Source organism: Lissotriton vulgaris, chromosome 4_1 (genome assembly GCF_964263255.1).
Source record: "Lissotriton vulgaris chromosome 4_1, aLisVul1.2, whole genome shotgun sequence".
NCBI lineage: Eukaryota > Metazoa > Chordata > Amphibia > Caudata > Salamandridae > Lissotriton > Lissotriton vulgaris.
Window position 1 is genome coordinate 1,793,480,885 of NC_141691.1, and position 18,032 is coordinate 1,793,498,916.

The window sequence follows — 18,032 nt, forward strand, 5'->3', positions numbered from 1 at the left end:
CCCCTGCTAAACAGGAGTAAAGTGCTTGGTTAGATTTGCTTACTCCCGTATTGACATATTTTACTTCACCAAGTAGCCATTTTTGACAGATGGGAAACTGCTTTTGAATATTAATAAGTCGCCCATTAGTGCACCGTGTCACCCACAAGCTAGGGTGCCAAATGAAAGTTGGCTGGTTCCTCCAGTGACTACCCCACAAAAGCTATTTTCACAAGCAGTACTGTAGCTGGATCTTAGAATGTTTCAACGTACAGATAATACATTCTAATCAGGCAGGAAATGGCTAAAATAGTAATTAGAGTACTATTTTTCATATTTAAGGTCCAATAGTTTGGTGAAGTTAGATTTTCTTTTGTCATATCTTTTTTATTGAAAGAATAACAACAGCATTTGCACAATGTAATCAGCAATATTAGGTTAATGCACATATACATGGTGAAGATGGCTTTCTTATTTTGGTTCCCATTATTTGACCGTCCGTGCATATCACAGATTTATATCCACATCTCCTCCTCTGTCTGCTCTCCCGCCCATGGAAAGTATCACAGGTCTACCCCTCCCCCCTACACCATCCCCCCGGCTCAGTGCAGAGGCCACCTCTGTATTCATTCCAACTGACCCAGATCTTTCACCGCTTTTGTGGACACCCACAAACTTTATAAATTACTTTTTCCGCCATCATACACCAGTCCAGATCTTGTTTCCAATCTTTAAGCTTTGGTGGTGACTCCGCTCCCCATAATCTCACAATATTCCTATTGGCCACCATAAGACCCAGTGTGACCCATATTTGCTCCATCTGACCCAGATCTGAGGATTCCCACACATTCAGTAAACATCTCCTCTCTGAGAGAGGAACATCCCCTCCCACTACATTATTTATACAGGACAGTTCAGTATTTCTGTATCTCTGGACAGTCCCAGATTGTATGATGGAAGGTACCATCTTTTCCACAACTCCTAAGCAGTTGGATTCAAGTCTCCTCCCCATCTTCACTAGTGTGTTGCACAACATATAGGCCCTGTGTAAGATCTTAAGTTATACTGGGCGAAACGTGACCTGATTGCTAGAGGATAGAGCTTCACACCAATCTTCCTCATCTACGTCCCTTATATCGACCCCCCATCGCTGCCGGAGCAATGTGCCTGGTATATTGTGAATCAGTTCTTATATGTTAATGACGTTGCTTTGCGAATCCTATAGTTATGGAGTAGACTAGCTTCCAAAGGGGATGCGTCAGGGAGGACCTCGCATCTGGGAACTGCTGTCATGATGGCATGCTGAACCTGGAGGTATCTAAAATTTCCCTATCTAGAAAAACTGTATTTGCACTACAATTCAGGAAAAGCTATCACTTTTCCTCCTTTCCAGAGATCCCCCACCTTGGAGATGGCAATCATGCCCCATTTATCAAACCCGGCTTTGAGTCTCAGAGTGCCTAGTTTATCGGAATACCACAGGGGTGTGAAGTGTGTCACTTTTCCCTCCTAACCAAGTGTTTTGAGGGTTCTATGCCATATTTGGACCGTTAGTGATGTAGGTCCTGTAAGGGTTTGGAGGGGTGGAAACTAGCCATTTATGACTGTGAGGTTGCAACAATTGACGGTCCATGGCATATCCTGGGGGACAGTGCATTCATTGATTGATTGTGGTAAGCTGTGCTGCTTGATAGTATTTGTGAATTTCTGGCAGCGCTATGCCCCCTTCATACCAGTCACGGGTCAGTTTTGTGAGCGCTATAAGGGGAGTCTTCCATTCCCACAACAATATCCCCAATTCAGATTCAATTTCCCGAAAATATACATCGGGGACCGGGAATGGCCATATAGAAAACTGGGCAATGCCATCATTTTAAATAAAGCCGCTCTACCCAGTAGGGATAGAGGCAGGGTCCTCCAGTGGCAGACATCCTTCATAAGGCGGACCAGGGTCCCTGGAGACAATGGTTCTCTGGGTCAGTGGTGACATAGATCCCCAGATATCGGAAGCCATCTCTGGTCACCCTTCTGAGGTTGCGGCAGAGCGTCTACCTTAAGGGGGAACACAATTGATTTAGACCAATTAATGGTATATCCTAAGTATTACCCAAACAATGTGAATATATCCCATATCCGACTCGGGGAGGCATGAGGGGATGTGAGGGGATGCCACCTATAGCAATATATCATCCGCATACAGGAATATTCTGTCTTCTTATTCTACTGTGCATCGCGGGCCCCACACCAGGGGGTCCGCACGGACCCAGATCACCAGCGGTTCCAGGACTAGGGCGAACAACAAGGGTGAGAGGGCGCAGCACTGTCGAGTCCCCCATCTGAGTGGAAATTCTCTGGAGGTTTTTGCGTAAACTACTACTCTGGCCAATGGTTCGGTGTATCCAGGACAAGAACTTGGGGCGGAAGCCCATGCGTTACACTACTGCGAAAAGATATGACCACTGCACTGTGTCAAACTCCTTACGGGCGTCGAGTGACAGGATCACGGCGTCTTCTTGGATAGATTGGGCTCGACTCAGTACTCCTTGAAGGCGTCGCAAATTCAGGGCCATTATCCTGCTGGGCATGAAGCCGGATTGATCCGGATGGATCAATTTATTAATATTTTGGACCAATTTCAAGGATAAAAACTTCGCCAGTATTTTGACTTCGGCATTAAGGAGGGAAATGGGGATGTATGAGGAGCAGTTCTCCGGCGGTCTGCCCTCCTTGTAAATGACTACTATAGATCTCTGGGAAGTCCCGCTGTTTCCCGATTCTCCATGTACATCTTCAGTAAGTGGGGCGTGATCAGCGCAGTGGTGGTTTTGTATAGCACTATTAGGAGTCCTGCAGACACCCTGGCTTAAACCGATGCAATCTTTCGGCTCGCCTTGGCTATTTTGTCTGCTGTTGGGTCATCTTCCATCAGGTCCCTATCTTCCCTAGTGAGGGTGGGGAGTTGTAGGTCTCTGAGAAGATCCTGAGCATTGCCCTCTGTTGCAGTACTTGTTGGGCATATAATGGTTCACAATAGTCAGCTAAAGCATTTGCTATATCTTGTGGGTCTGTGAGGGATTCCCCCTCCTCTTGTGAGATTTCAGTGACCCATCTGCTCACCTTTTCTCTCTTATCACGCCATACTATCAGTTTTGCTGCCTTGTCTCCCGACTCGTATACTCCGTTTTGGGCTGCACGGTGGTTAAGGCTTGCCGCATCTGTGGGGAGGTCCCTATATGCCTGCTTTTTAAGAGACAGTTCGTGTTTCATGTCAGGTCTGTGTTTGCCTCTAGCGTCAAAATGTCTTGTTCTATTTGTTCGACCCCCTAGCATAGTTTGTTTTTTGTGTCCAACAGTCAACTAGAATACTTCACCCTTGATTACTGTTTTATAGGCTACCAAGAGTGTTCGGGCAGAGTTTACAGAGCTTTCATTTTCTTTAAAGAAGTTGTCTGTAGCTTGCTTCAGGCCCTCCCTAATATGTGGGACCTTCAAGTACCATGGATTGAGTGTGATTTGTTTACTGGTTCCCTGTTTGTTGACACATTATATGGGTGAATGTTTAGATATTCCTCCTGCAAGATACCCACCTCTCGGAATCTAGGCTGTCGGTGAGCCAAAGTGAACAGAAGGTCTAACCGAGACAGGCTCCTGTGCGCCCAGGAGTGAAATGTGAACCCCTGAGTCGTGGGGTTTTGAGTGCACCATATGTCTATTAGAAATCTGTCAAGTGAGTGGGGGAGGGGCCGATGGTTCTTGGTCATGAGTGGTCAAACTAATCGCACAGTCAAGTTAAAATATCCCCCTATTAAGAGTTTGCTGGGTGGAAGCTCTAAGAGGAGTTTAACCAGGTCTGGTAGTGTAATCTTGTGCAAGGTCGGGAGTATGTAAACTTACACTATGTTAATCATTTCCCCTTCCCACGTCCCTAAGAGTGCCACATACCGGCCAAGGGGGTCAATCCAGGAGCGCTGTATCATCAACGGTAGTTGTCTCTTTAGTAGAATACCACCTTCTCTGAAGCTCGTCGTGAATCCTGCATGTGCCATTATTTTATACCCCCACAGATCAAGGGCCCTCCAAGTGTTACTCATTTGATGTGTTTCTTGGAGGAGTACAACTCCAGTAAATGCCTTTTAATAAATTGTAACACTACATCTCATTTCATTTGGTCACCCAGCCCATTATGTTCCAGGAAAGGAAACAAATTTCCAGATTGGTTTATTTTCCCCTTTCCATTCTGTACAGTGGTCAATGGTAACTTGGCAAAAAGTCTGACTACGTCTTCGTTGACATGTATACATTGTGCATCTTAAGTTATCACATTTCTCTGCTGCCATATAAAGTGATAAAACGTTCAGTTCCCCCCTCTCCCACCCACAGGCCCCTCCCTTCCAAAACTGAACTCCACCCCGCCTCCCTACACAGTGAACTCAAAACTGTCTGCCCAAAACTCTGCATAGTGCCTATCGCCCCCAACAGCATTACACTAGAAAGGGGAACGTGGACCCTCTCCCAGTTCTCCACCCAACCTCCCTTTATGTTCGCACTGTCAAGAGTGTCAAGATCACCCATCAGTTCCAAACCTAGAGGAGGGGGGGGGGGCGGCATATCTCAACCAATTATCTGTCTCAACATATTACTATGTTTTACCCTTCTAGCCAAGAAATCACAATTCTCTTACCGGCCTCCTGTCTTCAGCCTCTTACCATACATGTTGGTGTCTATTCAGTAGATCACCTTACCCTCATTCATCTTGTCTCTAGTGTATCTAGTTGTTTAGGTAAAGCAGTTTATGTGTCCTATTTATGGATCGTGTTCAGGAGATAGTCTTGCAGCTTCTTGTTGTATACTTCAGGTTTGCTGTCTTGACAATACTCCTGACCTGTGTCGCTGTTGTTCATGCTGGGTCTTGAATCTTTGGTTTCAAACGGTTCTCCATCCATCCAGCCTCTCCCGTGGTTCCTCAGGTGACTCAAAAAAACATATTTTCCCCTCCGCCTCTATAAGCAATCGGGTGGGAAAGAACATTGCATATTTGATGCCCTTGATCCTCATTTCTCGTTTGACTTCAAGGAAACTTCGCCGTAGTCTCTGTACCTTGAGCATAAAATCTGGAAAAAAGGCAATACGCTCATTTTCATATAGTATTGCGGGTGTACTCCAAGCTGTTTGTAGAATCCCATCTCTGTCCCTAAAATTAAAGATCCTGTCAATGATAGGTCTCGAGCCGGTCGTGGGGGCCTTCCTAGTATTCTGTGGGCCCTTTCCACTGAAAAATATTCGAACGTCCTCAGGCTGCAGTTCCTTGGTCACCAAATCTTCCACGAAGAGATATGTTGAAGTCTCTTCTCGTTCCGGTATCCCTAGTATGCGTATGTTATTGCGTCACGCTCTTCCTTCAAAGTTTTTCAGGCGGGCTTCCTTTGTGGTGTTAATTTCTTGTAGGTCTTGAACTTGCTTCTGAAGTGTCTTCAAGTGAGGTTTTAACCTCCTGGATTGCCTCCATTATATCTTGCAATGTTAGGGATTCTCCTTCTGCAGAGGTAGGCTCCATTGCTGCTGCTTGGTCTCTGACCATTTTACCCAGTCCCCCATCCTCTGTGAGCACAAACTGGTCTAATTTCATCTGGTGAGCGCCTTTGTGGCCTTTACCGCCCACCATTATGGCTATTTCCAGTATATGCTGTGGGGACATGTCACCAATGCCTGACTGGGTGGAACGGAGTGGGCTTATAAGAGAGAGAGTACTCACCGCCACCTGCCTGTGGAGCGGCGACTTACCCCATGCGGCCTGTTGGTTTTCCTCATGTTTGTCCAGAGTACCTGCCCCCCCCCATCCCTCCCCCCCACCCCCTCGGATATCACTGTCATGGGTGCAGTTATTTAGTGCAGAATCGTGCAGAATTTCCTGGGTCGGTCTTAACCTGTGCACAGGTATGGCTGGATAGAGTCATCGCTATGGCTCCCAATCCACTTTTGGATCCATTTTACTATGCGGTGCGGTTGCTACCGCTTTACTTCCCCTCAGCCATTCTCCTCTGTTTTCCAAGTCCTGCCTGGGTCCGCAATATCTGCCTCATTGTTCCTGCTTGATCGAATGTTCGGGTGTCTTACTGGATATTGATTTTTGAAATTTTAGGCAGGCCCCCCGTCTCGGTTTTCCCCTCTCAGCCTCCCGCCCCTGTTTCAGCTTTTCGGGTGGAAGGAGTGGGGGGGCGGGGGGGGGGGGGGGGAGCAATGCCTGTTGGTGGTGGCGTCTTCCCCGGAGTCCCGAATTACCGGAGGGCGGTGCTTCCTCTCCCCGACCAGGCTGCCGGATCTCCGCTACTCGTACCACCTATGTTCTTGGTACAGCTGGGCTCCTATGGTTCCCCTCGGTGACACGATCCACCAAACAGCACTGAATCGCTCTGAGGGGACGGATCAATGTCTGATATCCGGAAAGGGGTTATTTTGGGTGCCACAGCCGCTTAACAGAGCTGCAATTTTCGCTGCTGGCTGGCCATGCCCTTGTGAAGTTAGATTTTAATAAATATTTAAAAAATAACCTGCCTAATGCTCCTGGATGCTAATTTGCATTAGCCTGCTAGCAGCTGCCCAGCCTGTGCTTGACCTTAATGAGGTGTGAAAACTACTCCCATTCCAGAACAATGTCTTAGGCCTCATGACAGAATGGACTGCATGAGGGGTATTTGATATCTATCAGCTCATATAGGTCTGTTGGGTGGGCCCATGAACTTCATTAACGTGAAATGGACAGAGTTAAGACCTACCCATTCATAGTTTTGTGTAAGGAGAGACCTGAAGAAGGAAACCCCTTTGTCCCTAAGACTACACTAGGCACGCTGGCTCTGAGCCCAGTGGATGGGAAGCTACCCCTAGAACTGGTTTGGAGTGTACATAAAAGAGAGAGAGAATTGAATCGTGATTAATCAGATTTTGAGTTCATATTGAGCCAAAGTTATGTTTGGGCAGTACAACTGCTGAGTTAGCTATAAATTGCTCATTGAAATTTTGCTTCCTGGTTTTATATGTTAATTTATAACTATTGGCTATCAGTTTTGTTTGTTTTAATTGGTATATATAGTAACGTTTTTGACTGGCTTTACAAATAAACATATTTTGAACTGTGACGGGTCGAAAAGATAGTGATTTCTTGGCTTAACTTTATTTTTGGTGTACCATTTTGGTCTAAGTTGTGGCGCGATTATTGCAAGCAACGTTTTTTATTCCTAAAGAGGAATATGCTATGCTTTTTTGTTCTGTGTTCATTAAAAAAATGTTTTGCCTTTACTGGTGGTAAATGGTAGAGATTGCGAGCCTACCTTGAGAAGATGTGTAAATGAAGGGTTAGTTATTTTCTATACCTTGTGGTGAAAACCTCTTAGTTGAACAAATTATGTGAACCAAATGAGATGATGTTATTTTGGTTAGACAGCTTGAATTTTCACTGTTGTATGGATGTGTAATTCAGAAATAATGTCTAAATTCGAATCAAGTAAGTACAAGCATTATGCGGTGATGACTTCAGGTATATTGTATGGCTTTAATGGATTAAAAAGCTCTCTACATAGGATTTGCCTTTTCTAATCTGAGTGCGTATGGTGGGTGTACTGAGATAATTCAGATGATCATGCCTATCAACACCTGTTTCTTATCTCCACATTTGCTTTTAAGCACTGGTGGTCAAATCTAATGTAAGCTGTGGAATATTAAATTATATTTTTACTGTTGATTATCCAATCATATGTGGTAAATTTGCAAATAACCACCTTCCTGTCGCCCTCATCCACCTTACCACAAAAAGTATACTCTTTAGTAAACCTTTAGTTACCGACCTGATGTAATTTATACTCTTCTCAAAATTTTGTAGAGTAAGTAAACCTTCATAGACTCACCTTCTTCCAGTTGCTGCCTTGTGCAAGGAATGAGCTTCTGCTGACACAAAATCATTTATTAAGTTAGAGAAGTTATGTGAGAATGTTGTTTAACTTAGTTTAATTTCCTGTCAAGCACTTGCTACTGTATAATGTAGCTGAATTACTTCTGCAAATTTCCTATGGTAGTAAATTAGAATATACGGTTACATGGTTTGATGAAAGGCACACCATGCAGGCGCCCTGTTTGCAAGCGTATATAAATGCTGCTGGGCAGGCAAGAAAAAAACAAAGCAAGTGGTTATGTGAAAAGGAACTGAAATAGGTTTTAAAGGGAATGAGCAGGAAATTATAATTATAACCAGTCTTTTTTTGCAGTGTCACAAGATCAGTTTTCTTTTTTAAATCAGTTAAGGTTACAGACAGACTGGTCATTTTTGCAAATAAAAAAATGATTAAAAGGAATGTATTGTGTAACCTGTCCAACAGTACTCTGTTCTTTTGAGATGTATGCAGGTATTTCATTTGTGTCTTAACATTTAATTAACACAAAGCGAAAATTTAGGTTTGTTGCAACCCTAAATCATGTGTCTGGTTGACGGGTATTGCATCAAAGCTGCACATTTGAAGTCTTGCCCGGGTCGTCGTTTATGTACTTTTTTACCTGTTAAAATTTCGAAGCCGGGCAGATGAGGTAAAGATTTGTCCTTGTTACTAAATATAGTAAACAGGGGCCTCCTGAAGTGACTCAGCGGAGAGTTTCATGTAGGCTATTTTAACAAATTATTATGGGTTTAGCTAACTGGGAGCTTTGCACTAGTTCTCGGTTCTACCCTTCGCCTTATTTTAATAATCACTAGCCTAAAAGGATTTTTACAATTGTTTTTATCTGATTTTAGGATAATTGGTTTCCATTATTTTTATATTATAATGAATGTAGATATATGATTGTACAGTCTATTGTTATTTATCTTTTCTCTGTTGACTGAAGATTGTAATGATGTACTTTTATGGTCCTAGTTGGCCGAAATTAAGTTATTGACTGACTAAATATATTGTTGTTATTGTTAAATATTAGTTTGTGTACGACATCGGGCCTTTTTAGAATACCGTTTTAAGAGATATATCTTAAATATTTGCTCCTTTAAATACATTTGTTGCGCGTGAGAGAGTCAGGTTGTTTAATTTGCAATAATTCTTTCACATCTAAGCATCTGTTCCTATTTTAACTATGGACCAGAAAACACAATACATTCCTTTTTGGAATGAATGTTGTTTTAAAACGCTTCTTTTTTTATATATTGATGTGTCTTATAAAATATGAAACACACAAGCCATGTTCTCTGCAGTCATTCAGTGGTGTTTATTCTTTTCATTACTACCACGTCATACGTTACGATTCGACCCTGTGAACCATGGTGGCAAAATCATCTTTCCCTATAGACCTTGACTGCTAAACATTTAACACAGAACAAACACATGTTGTGTGTTATATTGTAAGCAATACACTGCGCTGTGCAGGGCATGTGATTTCTTGAGCTGCTTATTTCACTTACTTACGTGGTATACGTATTTGCGATGCAGCTTCGGGTTCAGTTTAGAATAGATTCCTAATGTCTGTTTTTTTCCAAAATGCAGTACAAGTTTAGCCTGCTTCTATAAACGGTATTAAACATCGAAAGTATCAGTTTGTGACCGTCGGGTTCACATTCTTGGCCTGACCTGTTAGGGTATGGAAATTCTTAAAGGTGATTGAAATTGATGACTGGTGGCGCGTGATGTGTGCAGGTTTGTGACATCTTTCCTCTTGATTTCCTTCAGCTATGCCAAAGCCGCCTTCTGTTTGGAGGAGCTTATGATGACTAATCCACACAATCACCTTTATTGTCAGCAGTTTGCCGAAGTAAGTGGTTTATTTTAATTTAGTAATAGTTATATTTTAACATATATTAAAAGATTTCACTGATTGATTGTTTTCTTTTTAGTTTTGCTTATTGTATTAACTGTTGCATTGTTCAAGTCAACATTTTCTACTGTCGGAGTTTTGCAAGAAAGTTAAGTAGATTATGAACTCCTTGTTATTTAATATAGTATCACTGAATACAAGAATCTTGTACATAAATAGAACGGCCTTGAAAACCAATGTGTTGGACTCCCATTATGTCGTGCTCCGAGAGACTCCCCTCACTGAGTGCTAGGCTGGGCAAATCCGTAGCATTCTATGGACAATGATAATGGCATGTCCAGCATGTCGTTAATCCCCTAGTGGTCACAGATCTTTCTGTCGTGAGACCTTGCAATCTAAAATTAGGCCCAGTAACCGCCAGTAAACCTTGGGTAAATGAGACCCCCCTTGTATGTGTGTTTTTTTATGAATGTTAATTCTCGCGGACGTTATTTCTGCAGTAATTAATCAAACATCAGAACATGTGTAAACAAATAGTGATCGCAGTCCCATTTGATGCACATTGCAATTGGGTGCCCTTGTTAGTAGGAATTATCTGTGAAAAATGGAGGCTAGCTGCTTACGGATGAAAATATTGTGCCGACTGAGTACTACTCTGGAAAAGGTGAGTGAGTGTTGGACACAGGGGACCTGTGTGACAAAATAGTCCTACATTTATACCTGCTTCATACCACACTTCTGTGGTTTCTAAGCACTGTAAATAAAAGATATTGCAATTATCCAACTTATGAGACTGGATTTAATGACAGCGGAAGGTGCAATGCAGAGTTCATTTTTCCTAAATTTAAACCTTTAACCTTCAGTTAACTCTGCCTTTGAGTGGCTGGCATTCAAATCACTCACGGAGAAACTGTGAGATCCCGTTTGTGTAAAGTAATTTATCTTCCTTTGCAGGTACCACCAGCATGTGTTGTTAGGTCTCGCATAGCGTTGCAGTGCAACGTGCTGCTTCGCTTTGTGAGGTATGCTGTATTACAGTATATTTTAGAAGTGGGGTGGAAGCCCTGCCCCTATTTTACATTGGCTGGCGTCATCGTCGATGGTAAATGCTGGCTTCCGATTGATAATAAGGCTTTTTAGTCCCTCCTTGTTACCGCCCTGTCTTCTTTTGGGACCGCTCATCAGGACTGGGTCGTTTACTTGCAACGTTACGGGGTCTCCTTATTAGTCAGTAGGCACACAGTATTTAGAAAATGGACACTGATGGGGACAATGGCGGCTGCACCGCAATGTGCTCGAAACTGTATGTTTAAAAAAAATTATTTTAATTAGCACGGCGCATGCTAGGGACGCTGCGCTCAATTTATTTATGTATATTTTACATTTATGTTGAGCGCGGCGTCCACTTCAGGAACACAGCACTGTGTTTGTATTTTTAATGTTTTTACTTTAGGGCTGAGCGCAGCGCCGCTTCAGGGACGCCGCGCTCGGTTTCTTGATATATTTTTTTACTTCGGCACTGAGCGCGGTGCCCGCTTCAAGGACACCGCGCTCAGTGTTGAGGTTGGAAAGGAGAGGGGGAGGCCGAACGCAGTGTCCTTGAGGCGGCGCTGCGCTCAGTTTTAAACTTAATCATTTGCAATGCAATTGGACCTATTGCATTGCATTGCAAATGGTTGTTATTTCCTCTGGCTCTCTTCTTGAAAGACACGTTGTGCACAGCAAGTAACTTGGGATTGGGGCGGGTATGACTGTCACAGTGAAAGGGCTGGTGTGCCCGGGAACTCTACTGAACCCCTCATTATGTAATATATTTCTTGGGACAATCCAGGGCTTTAAGTGGGCACGGTCTCACCGGGTCTGAGCACCAGCAGTTTTTTTTAAGGGGGCCTTGAAATGGGCCTCTATCGGTCTCTGTTTTGTGCCCTGGCACAGGCGGTTTATTTTTTTCCAGATTGCAGTGACAGCAGGCATATCGATGTGCGCTGCACACACTGCTCACTTCTCGCTAGTGGAGAAGGTAGGCATGACGTCATGTCAGGTGAGCGTTGTAGAGGGAGGGAAATCCTTTAAAGAGGGTCATTTTCTCCCTGGATTTCACTTCTCTTTTTGAAACTCAGGAACAGCAACATTGTTGCGGTGTCAACAGGGCTTTAAATGGAAGTGCAACTATCAACCATTGACAAAGCTAATAGTCCTGACTTGTGGATATGATGTGACTTGTTGTAGCATATATTTGGATGCAATGAAAATAACAGCAAAATACAAGTTGCTAAACTCAGATTTTTAGCTTACGTTTTTTTAAGCCACACCCTTAATTACATTGACCATGCCTCTTTGAGAGACGCCCCAGTTTTTTCATTGCACTTAAAGTTCTGGGACAATCACTACAAATTACATAGATCAGGTCAGGTATTAGTAGCTTTACCTGCAGACCTTGGGCTTCACAGCACCGGGCTATGGCCTTTAATTTCATGGCAAAGCTGACATTCGGGGAGGCACCGGCGGGAGAGGAAGAAGCAGTAACGTAAGGTGACGTAATGTCCCTCTTTGGGAGACAGGATATCGGAGCGGTCAGATCTGTGGGCATTGAGGTGGGTGCAATCACTGCCATCAGTGCTGGCTTGATGGATGCATACAGGTCAGCTTTGACCAGAACAGACCACAATGTTCCCACAACAGCTTCTGTTAGGCTAGTCCTGTCCACCAAAAAATATGGACCAGCGGCCCTCACATAGCAATTTTATTTTTTGTATCCCTCCCGTGACGTCAAGATGCCTCCAAACCAGCAAGCGAGGTGAGACTCGGGGACACACGTTCGTATGTACCGTATTCCACAGTGCGAGTGTAAGTACCGAGCACAACACATGCATTTCCCTAGGCGATTCAAACCCATGGCTGACTTTAGGAACCCTTCCTTGATTTCCCAAGCAGATGTCAGTGTATGATGCTAGACAGGGAGAAGGTGTGGTGTTACGGCTAGAATTGCGGACTTTAAAACTCGGCAACCACGTTTGAGTCTGGGCGTCGGATGAACATCCTGTGATACTAGACAAATCATAACGTAATCATCCTGTGTCGGAAAAAAAAATCTGACAGTGTGTAATGTAACTGCTGATTATCATGTAAAGGGGACCCAACGCACTTGGATGAGTTTGCACTCCAATAAAAAAAAGTAAAATGTAGTCGGGCATTCACAGGCTTGTTATGTCACGAATGGACTGACCCCTTCTTATGGACCCAATTTGTAGCTCACTTTGCAAACTTAAACACTTGCAAGCAAACAGGAGAATTATTGTCTTGTATATTTGGTGTTCATGAAAGGCGCCGGAATACTAATACTGGATGATGAAATGCTGCGCCTAGTCTTCATGGCGATCAGTTGCAGAAGCTCTTGATTCATAAGCCACGATCCAGAGTATCCTTAATATATTGCTTCAGCTGGGACACACTCCCCTGAGAAGTGTGAAGGTCTTCTCCTCCTACGATCAAAAACAAACATTGGTAAAGTCAGTAGGCCTGGGTTGTTTTATGCCGGGCAGCACAGTGATCATGAAGCCAAGGATAGTGGTTATTAGATATTATTGCTTAGTGGGATTAGTCTTGTCCTCTCAAGAAAGCCATTCCGTGCATTTTCGCCAGACTTTTCTTTGTGGTAGACCGAATGGATAGGAACCTGGCTTAGTGTTAATCTGCGACCGCATGTGGCGTTAGTATACTACAGTGAGGCAGACGGGAAGCAATCAGCAGGAGTGGACAGAGAGGGCTATAGTTGTAATCTAGTCCCTGATGCAGTGCATTATAAGCCCTCGAGTTGAGATGGAAGGATATGCTCATCCAGCCAATAGCTTTAGGTGAGAGATACTTCACCGGACTGAGCCATGTCCTGATTTACAAAGCCTCAAGGCAATGGCTGAAAGCGGCTGGGGCGAAGAGAGCCAATTGTTGAAAGGGGCAGACGAAAAGCCCACTCTGTACAAAAAATAAAACATTCCACTGCAAACAAAACATGTGTAAAAACATTACTCCTACTTCATTGCTGTCTCTCCGATCTTACTTTCACACTGTCACTTCTTTTACATCGTCACACTGCACCTCCTCTTTACCAGAGGCTCTAAGTTTCTTAGTGGACTCCTCCTTTCACCTCAGCCTTTAACTGTCTTCGAATGGCACTACCCTCCGGTACTTCATGGGCTATCTCTCCCCTCGTCATTCTGGCCCTCCTTTCACCAGAGGTTCTCAGTTTCTCACCAGTCCCACTTTTCATCCTAGCCTTCGAGCCTCTCCATCTCATCCATTCAGTCTCTCTATATGGCTCTCCCACCAGTACTTCATAGCAGTCTCTTCGCTCTACTTGTCAGACTGTCCCTCCTTTAGGCTTGCTCTTTTTATTGCCCATTAACTCGATCTCCAGCGTCCCAAGCTCATACCAATAGCACTATGCAGATATATTTACTCTACTGCAAATTTTAAAAAAAAGCACAAGCAAAAAATATTATAATTTTCAATGCCAATAGCTGCAGCGTTAACAAATGCGAGACCTATTGCATATAAATGCTTGTTTTTAAAGATGTGACCTTGTTGATCTCCTAGCAGGCGAATCTTCAGTGAAAGTAACATTAAGGACATTTACATCTGAGGTACGCCTATTCTTCAATGGCAACCAAGACCCAATGTTTGCTGGTCTTAAGTATGCAGGTTCATTCTGCAATTGACCATCAAGCTAAGTTTGGCTCTATTCTGACTGGTATTTGATGAAACTTTGACTGAAGTGCACTGTGGACCTGCTAACCAAGTGTCCGGTGGCAGTGTTCTTTCCCAAAAACAAGGTAGCTGTGCAGCGGTTCCGCAATTGGCAAGACCTTTAGCACCCAACAAATTGTACTCCTGGAACCTAGGTCAGGGGTAGTAAAGAGGGTCGATAAGGGCTGCAGCATGTCTTATGACACCCTAAGGGACCCACCACCAAACTCATGCATGACTCATGCAGACCGCCATTTCAGGTTGCGTGAAATGGAGCAGACAAATATGAACATACGACATGGCACGCACCCTGTGTGCAATGGGCCCATACAGAGCATGCAATATATGTATGTTGCTCCTACAGCAGGCCTTACAGCCCTAAGGCTGGGTGCATTATATTACATGTGTGGTCATATCTTCATGATCAGATATGCCCCTATGTTGTCTAGTACAATTACTAGATAGTACAAGTGAACAGGAAAGCCATCTTAAGTACATGTACTAGGCAGTGGTCATTACGAGTTCCCCAGCTACATGATGGCTTCACTGAAACATATGGTGGTTGGTATCCTACACCTTGTCTTAATAAATCCCTACTAGGTGCATGTCTTTATTAGAGATGCCCTCTGAAGAATTTCTAACCTCTAGTGTACTGGCTGACTGGTGTAGACCAGCCTGCCACTACAGACAGTTATCTGACCCCCTGCAGATGAGAGCCCACTCTCTCTGAGGTCAAAAACAATGCCTGCTGTGGCCAGAGGTGTTGTCACCTCCTCCAAGCAGTATGGTTGCCCCAGTATTGGAACTTTCATAGATTTCCAAGCTTTGTATCATTCCCCGTCGTCGGAATGGGAGCCTCGGTAGTATCACAATCATAGAAACAAAAGAGAAAAAATAGGCCTAGGCCTCATCTCCTTTTGTATGCTATCACCCTCTTTGTCTAAAAGAGACCAAACTTTTGTCAGGAGCAATCTGAGCAGCCTCACCCCCTAGAACCTTCCTGAGAGAGCTCAGAGCCTCAGATTTTTCTACCGCACGTTGTGCTAGGGAGTCTCCACTGAGCTCTGCTCAGTTTTCTCATTCTAACTGTTATTTCTTCAAGTTTTTCAACTTCAATCAGGACATGTCTGACAAGGAGAAGAAGGCCTTATTCAGGTCCTGTGTGTCTTGTGGAAAAAAGCGTCTTTTTGTGGAAGATAAGCATGAAATCTGTATCTATTGCTTATACCCTGACCACAAGGCCACAGACTGCAAAATTTGTAGAACCTTCTCTACTAAGACACTTCGTGACAGAGAGGGACGGCTTTTGACCTGGCTTCAAAAAATGAAGACTCAGAAGGATGTTTTCTCATCAGATGAAGAGGATTCGACATCTCTGGCTTCCTCTCACAGATCCAAGAAGAGGGGTAGGTCTCCTCCAGGTTCTTCTTCAGCTGAGCCCCCTTCTAAGGCCCCTCATAAGATCTCCGACAGGTCTGGGAGGGCTAGTCCCCTTAAATCTCCTCACGGAAGTGAAAAGGAGAGGCAGGGACAGGCTGCTGGATTACTTACAGCCTCTAAGGACAAAAAGGAGGTTTCTATCTCTTCTCCTCCATCCAAAAAGGAAAAGACTAGTGACAAACCCTCTACTGGCACTCCAGGATCCGTGCCTGAGAAAAAACAGCGTCCGTCGACAAAAACATCAGGTACGTTGACGACGATTACTTCTGTGAAACTTCCCGCTGCTTCCTTGGCTCCGTCAACGGGCTCGTCGTCGGTAGCGGTTTCAGCGTCGACGACTTCGTCGTCGTTCAAGGTTCCTGGTTCGTCGACGATAACATCTTCAACGTAGACTATGGTTTCTGGTAAGCTGCTGTCTACTGCATCGTCGACGATGAAAACTACGTCGACGACAACAACTACTTCGACGGCAATGATGGTGATGACGAGTTCGTCTACGAGACCGTTGACGATCCCCGCACCGTCGACGACGGCTCAGTCGACGAGGCCGTCGACGGGTAAAAAACTGCAAATTCCTCTGCAGAGGATGAAAATTACACATGAGATGACGTCTCCTCGACGAGTTTCGGAACATCTGCCGACAATGCTTCTGGATGACGATTCGGAGGAGGATGAGGAAAATGAGGGCCGTTTTGGGGATGCCTACAGTCCCTTAGACTTAAATGTAAAATTACAAGAGACTGACACAGAGGAATACTATGAGCAATGTGACCAACAAATGCATCAATATGTTCCACAAGGACTACGTCCACCTGGTTTAGGACAGGACATGGTGGCTATGCCCGCCTCTTTAATTTCTGACCTGCAGTTGATGCTGCAGGACTATAGGAACAGGTTTTCTTCGGAACAGTCAAAGCAGTCTACGCAACCTCCACCTCAAGCGTTGCCGCAAGCGCAACCAGTAGTCGAACTTTCTCCCTCACAAGTGGTGTCTCTCACACCACCAACGGTCATTCCTAGAGTCCTTTCCCGGACACCGGATCCAGGACCCTCCTATTCAGCAGGATACCTCTTCGGATGATGAGGTACAGGTGGATCCCTTGACTGATCCAATGCAGGACCCAGACTTCGATCAAGGAGACAGTGGGTTGCAAGATCCAGACGCCACTGGTCGGGATACTTCTATTTCCCCTCCAGTCGATATAGGGGGGTTCCATAACCTAATGGAGAGAGCTGCAAAGAGGTTTAGACTACCAACTTCAAAGGAAGAGTCTGAATGCTTCCTGTATGACTTTAAAGATCAGAACAGAAGATCCGTCAAAATCCATTCCGATTATGGAGCATGTGTGGGAGGAAGGTATGAAAATAATGCAAAATCCAGCCACGGTGATTCCAGTTCTCCCCAGGTTGGAAAAGAAGTATAAGGCTCCAGATGGCAGTCCAGCTTGTCTTCTTGGGCAGCCGAAGCCTGATTCGGTGATATCACATGCTGCTCAAAACAAGTCCAAGAACCCATCAACACCTTTGACTACGCTTCCGGACAAGGACGGTAGGCGCCTAGATAACGTGGGGAAGAGGTTTTCTTCCATGGCCAGCTTACTGGTTCGTGCAGCAAATGCTCTCGCCATTCTAGGCATATACGATCGCCAGATGTGGTGTGACATGGAGCCGTTTGTGGAACAACTGCCGGACTCCACGAGAGAAGAGGCAAAGCGGGTTCTGATGGAGGGAGAAAAATCATCCTCTGAAGTTATCGACTGTGCTATGGACATAGCGTCCACGGCTTTTCGAGCATTGGCAGGGTCAGCTGTGCTTCGTCGCCAAGGTTGGTTGAGAGCCACCTGGTTTCGTCAGGAGGTCCAAAATAAGATCCGGGACCTCCCATTTGATGGAGAGATGCTTTTTGGTAAGCATGTTGATGATGCCCTGCAGAATATAAAAAAGGATACGGACACGGCGAAGTCTTTGGGATCACTCAACTACCGTAAGGTCCCATTTAAAGGCGCTCGTGGCAGAGATTTCTCTTCATATAGAGGCAACACCCAACAGAGATATTCCTCTCAGTCTTCGCAGTCTTATAAGACTCA

At 44.6% G+C, this 18,032-nt stretch overlaps 1 protein-coding gene across 1 annotated transcript in view; it reads left to right on the forward strand.

Moving 5' to 3' along the window:
• EMC2 (ER membrane protein complex subunit 2) overlaps positions 1-18,032 on the forward strand; it is a 175,181-nt gene that overhangs the window by 102,442 nt on the left and 54,707 nt on the right. Inside the window, exon 8 of the mRNA XM_086966116.1 lies at positions 9,678-9,759. Within this exon, the coding sequence (XP_086822242.1) occupies positions 9,678-9,759 (82 nt within the window). The remainder of the gene's footprint in view (positions 1-9,677; positions 9,760-18,032) is intronic.